The sequence below is a fragment of the Apus apus genome, chromosome 29 (assembly GCF_020740795.1).
Source record: "Apus apus isolate bApuApu2 chromosome 29, bApuApu2.pri.cur, whole genome shotgun sequence".
In the NCBI taxonomy this organism is placed as follows: Eukaryota; Metazoa; Chordata; class Aves; order Apodiformes; family Apodidae; genus Apus; species Apus apus.
In genome coordinates, this window is record NC_067310.1 from 137,761 (window position 1) to 143,129 (window position 5,369).

General features: G+C 43.9%; 1 protein-coding gene across 1 annotated transcript; it reads left to right on the plus strand.

The window, feature by feature from the left end:
- The first annotated feature begins 657 nt into the window (after positions 1–657).
- Positions 658–1,689, plus strand: NXNL1 (nucleoredoxin like 1). Its single transcript, XM_051641577.1, has 2 exons — positions 658–677; positions 1,398–1,689. Exons 1-2 carry the CDS (start codon positions 658–660, stop codon positions 1,687–1,689), a joined length of 312 nt encoding a protein of 103 aa, XP_051497537.1.
- Positions 1,690–5,369: the final 3,680 nt, after the last annotated feature.

The following is a 5,369-nucleotide window of genomic DNA, read 5'->3' on the forward strand; positions in this document are numbered from 1 at the left end:
GGGTTGGATCTAGATGATCTTTGAAGTCCCTTCCCACCTAAACCAGTCTGGGATTCTGGGATAACCACCCCCAAACCCTTCCCACCCCATAACTACCTTGGGGAACCTTCCAGTGCCTGAAGGGGCTCCAGGAAAGCTGGGGAGGGACTTTGGCCAAGGGCAGGAGGGATGGGACCAGGGGGGATGGCTTGAAACTGGCAGAGGGAGCTGGAGGTTGGACACGAGGAGGAAATTCTTGGCTGGGAGGGTGGGGAGAGCCTGGGCCAGGGAAGCTGTGGCTGCCCCATCCCTGGAAGTGTCCAAGGGCAGGTTGGATGGGGTTTGGAGCAACCTGGGCTGGTGGGAGGTGGCCCTGCCCATGGTGAGGGTTGGATCTAGATGCTCTTTAGATCATGGAATATTTTGGATTGGAAAGGACCTTGAAGACCACATGGATGATCTTCAAGGTGATTCCTCCATCCCTGGAAGTGTCTAACGTCAGGTTGGATGGGGCTTGGAGCAATCTGGACTGCTGGGAGGTGGCCCTGTCTATGCAGAGGGTTGGGAGTAGATGGTCTTTGAGGTCCCTCCAACCCAAACCATCCCATGATTCCATGAAGTTCTTCACTCTGAGGGTGGGGAGACCCTGGGAGAGGTTTCCTAGAGAAGTTGTGGGTGATGGAAGTGTCCAAGGGCAGGTTGGATGGGGCTTGGAGCAACCTGGGCTGCTGGGAGGTGGCCCTGCCTATGCAGAGGGTTGGGACTAGATGATCTTTGAGGTCCCTCCAACCCAACCCATCCCATGATTTTCAGTCCCCACTGGAGCGGCCGGTGTGATGTTACTGGGAAAAATGGGGAAACTTCTTTGGCTGCACTTGTTGATAAAGCAAAAATATTTCATGGAGTCACAGAGGGGTGGGGTGGGAAGGGACCTCTGGAGATCATCCAGTGCCACCCCCTGGAGAGCAGGGTCACCTCCAGCAGATCCCACAGGAACCAGCCGGGCTGGGAATGTCTCCAGAGCAGGAGACTCCACAGCCTCTCTGGGCAGCCTGGCCCAGGGCTCTGTTGTCTCCAGATGCTTCTTCTTGTCCTTCAGCCCCTTCTCCTTGTCCTCCAGCCCCTTCCCCTTGTCCTTCAGCCCCTTCTCCTTGTCCTCCAGCCCCTCTCCTTGTCCTCCAGCCCCTTCTCCATGTCCTCCAGCCCTTTCTCCATGTCCTCCAGCCCCTTCTTAATGTTCTCCAGCCCCTTCCCCTTGTCCTCCAGCCCCTTCCCCAGCTCCATTCCCCATCTCTGGACTCACTCCATCCCCTCAATGTCCTCCTCGTCACAACGGGGAGATGCTGAGGAGGAAGATGATGAGGAGCAGGGACTTCTGCCCCCTTCCCAAGCTGACCCATCTCCTCCTTCTCCCTCAGGGAGCTGGAGCTTCGCTTCTCCATCTCTGAGGTTCCTGCCGTGGTGGTGCTGAAGCCCAACGGGGAGGTGATCGTCGGGAATGCCGTGGAGGAGATCCGGAGCATGGGCACCTCTTGCTTCAGGAACTGGCAAGAAGCTGCCGAGCTGGTGGACAGGAATTTCCTCTTGGCAGAAGATTTTGAGGATCCCACCAGCAGAAGCATCACCCACCCCCTGCGCCGCCTCAAGTACAAGCTGGACAAGAAGAAGGAGAAGAAGGAAACGCGGGAAGAAGGGGAAGAGTCTCCATAGGGAGCTCAGGGGGTCGACGTGGGATGACTTGGATGGGGATGTTCCTCAAGTCATTGTCCCCACGTGTCCAGAGCTGCAACATCTGGAAAAATCCACTAGAAATCAGATGAATTTTCCAAAAATCAGGTGAATTTTCCAAAAATCAGATGAATTTTCCAAAAATCAGATGAATTTTCAAAAGAAATCAAAGGTATTTTCCCAAAATCAGATGAATTTTCCCAAAACTGGATGAATTTTCCAAAAATCAGATGAATTTTCAAAAGAAATCAAAGGTATTTTCCCAAAATCGGATGAATTTTCCAAAAATCAGATGAATTTTCAAAAGAAATCAAAGGTATTTTCCCAAAATCAGATGAATTTCCCCAAAACTGGATGAATTTTCCAAAAATCAGAAGAATTTTCAAAAGAAATCAAAGGTATTTTCCCAAAATTGGATGAATTTTCCAAAAATCAGATGAATTTTCAAAAGAAATCAAAGGTATTTTCCCAAAATCAGATGAATTTTCCAAAAATCAGGTGAATTTTCAAAAGAAATCAAAGATATTTTCCCAAAATCAGATAAATTTTCCAAAAATCAGATGAATATTCAAAAGAAATCAAAGGTATTTTTCCCAAAATCAGATGAATTTTCCAAAAATCAGATGAATATTCAAAAGAAATCAAAGATATTTTCCCAAAATCAGATGAATTTTCCAAAAATCAGATGAATTTTCCAAAAATTCAAAGGTATTTTCCCAAAATCGGATGAATTTTCCAAAAATCAGATGAATTTTCAAAAGAAATCAAAGATATTTTCCCAAAATCAGATGAATTTTCCAAAAATCAGATGAATTTTCCAAAACTTGGATGGATTCAAGGTTCCTCTGCTCCAGGTCCCACCTGGAAATGAAGGTTTTTCCAACCCCAAAATGAAAAATTGGATGAAAAATTGGATTTAACATTTGGTTTAAAAATTGGTTAAAAATGGGGTGAAAAGGTGGTTTTAAAATTGGACTAAAAACTGGATTGCAAATTGGATTTGAAATTGGATTTGAAATTGGCATAAAAATTGGATTGAGAAATTTGGGGTTAAAATTGGATGAAAAATTGGATTGTAAATTTGATTTAAAATTTGATTTTAAAATTGGTTACAAATGGGATGAAAAGGTGGTTTAAAAATTGGATTAAAAACTGGATTGTAAATTTGAAAATTTGTATTAAAAATTGGTTAAAAATGGGATGAAAAGTTGGTCTTAAAATTGGACTAAAAACTAGATTGCAAATTGGATTTGAAATTGGCATAAAAATTGGATTGAGAAATTTGGTTTTAAAATTGAATTAAAAATTGGATTGTAAATTTGATTTTAAAATTGGTTACAAATGGGATGAAAAGGTGGTTTTAAAATTGGATTAAAAACTGGATTGGAAAATTGGATTTGAAATTGGATTTGAAATTGGCATAAAAATTGGATTGAGAAATTTGGGGTTAAAATTGGATGAAAAATTGGATTGAAAAGGGGATTGAAAAATTGGATCAAAAACTGGATTAAAGATTGGATTGAAAAAGTTGATTGGAAAATTGGTTTGAACATTTGAAAAACTGGATGAAAAAATTGGATTGAAAATTGGATTGAAAATTGGATGAAAAATTGGATTGAAAATTGGATGAAAAATTGGATGAAAAATTTGATTTAAAATTTGATTTAAAAATTGGTTAAAAATGGGATGAAAAGTTGGTTTTAAAATTGGACTACAAACTGGATTGGAAAATTGGATTTGAAATTGGATTTGAAATTGGATTTGAAATTGGCATAAAAATTGGATTGAGAAATTTGGGGTTAAAATTGGATGAAAAATTGGATTGAAAAGGGGGATTGAAAAATTGGATCAAGAACTGGATTAAAGATTGGATTGAAAAAGTTGATTGGAAAATTGGTTTGAACATGTGAAAAACTGGATGAAAAACTGGATTAAAAATTGGATTGAAAATTGGGTGAAAAATTGGATTGAAAATTGGATGAAAAATTGGATGAAAAATTTGATTTAAAATTTGATTTAAAAATTGGTTAAAAATGGGATGAAAAGGTGGTTTTAAAACTGGATTAAAAACTGGATTGAAAAGGGGATTGAAAAATTGGATTAAAAATTGGTTTAAAGATTGGATTGAAAAATTGGATTGAAAATTGGATGGAAAATTGGATGGAAAATTGGATGAAAAATTTGATTTAAAATTTGATTTAAAAATTGGTTAAAAATGGGATGAAAAGTTGGTTTTAAAATTGGATTAAAAACTGGGTTTGAAATGGGATTTAAAATTGGATTGAGAAATTTGGTTTTAACATTGGATTAAAGATTGGATTGAAAAGGGGATTGAAAAATTGGATTAAAAATTGGTTTAAAGATTGGATTGAAAAATTGGATTGAAAATTGGATGGAAAATTGGATGAAAAATTGGATGGAAAATTTAATTTAAACCAGGTTGCTCCAAGCCTGGAATTCCAACCTGCAGCAGCTGCTCCGTGGCCTGTGGCTTCTCAGGGGGGTTCCCATCTGCTGCTGCACGAGTCCCACCCCAGGTGGAGTGTCCTGAAGCTCTGGTGATGGGACCATCACCTCAGGAAGCATCATCCTGGTTCATCCTTGCAGATCCAACTGGTTTGTCCCAAACTGGGCATCCCAAAAGGCTCTGGAGCCAAAGTTCTTCTTCATGGAGATTTGGGGGGGGGACTCCTGCTGCCTGGACCTTCTCATCTTCCAGAAGGCAGGGGTTTGGGAAGCAGGAGAAGGAGGAGAGGACTGATCACCTGCTTCTTCCTGGTCTGTTCTCCACGGAGTGGAGGATTTCCACAAGCTTTGCTGGATCCTCCCACCAGTCCAGGCTGCTCCAAGCCCCATCCAACCTGCCCTTGGACACTTCCAGGGATGGGGCAGCCACAGCTTCCCTGGCCCAGGCTCTCCCCACCCTCCCAGCCAAGAATTTCCTCCTCGTGTCCAACCTCCAGCTCCCTCTGCCAGTTTCAAGCCATCCCCCCTGGTCCCATCCCTGCTGCCCTTGGCCAAAGCCCCTCCCCAGCTTTCCTGGAGCCCCTTCAGGCACTGGGAGGTTCTCCAAGGTCTCCCTGGAGCCTTCTCCTCTCCACTTGAACACCCCAACTCTCCCAGCCTGTCTCCAGAGCTGCTCCAGCCCTCCCATCATCTCCGTGGCCTCCTCTGGACTCTCTCCAGAAACTCCATGTCCTTCCAGTGTAGGAGGCTCCAGCACTGGACCCAGTAACAATCATTGCTGCTTAAGGCCCAGGTGCTTTTTCCTAGAATCATAGAATCATGGAATGGTTTGAGTTCGAAAGGACCTTTAAGACCACCCAGTCCCACCCCCACCACGGGCAGGGCCACCTCCCAGCAGCCCAGGCTGCTCCAAGCCCCATCCAACCTGCCCTTGGGCACTTCCAGCACCCACAACTTCTCTAAGAAGCCTCTTCCAGGGTCTCCCCACCCTCAGAGTGAAGAACTTCATGGAATCATGGAATGGTTTGGATGGAAGGGACCTCAAAGATCATCTAGATCCAACCCCACCATGGGCAGGGCCACCTCCCAGCAGCCCAGGTGGCTCCAAGCCCCATCCAACCTGCCCTTGGACACTTCCAGGGATGGAGCTTCCACATCTCCACCTCTAAGTCCTGAAGGAACTCAACGTTTCCATC

Excerpts from the sequence above, each read along its gene's own strand:
- NXNL1 (XM_051641577.1), top strand. The coding sequence starts at position 658 with ATGGAAGTGTCCAAGGGCAG. Across the intron at positions 678-1,397 it reads ATGGAAGTGTCCAAGGGCAG|GGAGCTGGAGCTTCGCTTCT; the intron begins GTTGGATGGGGC and ends CTTCTCCCTCAG.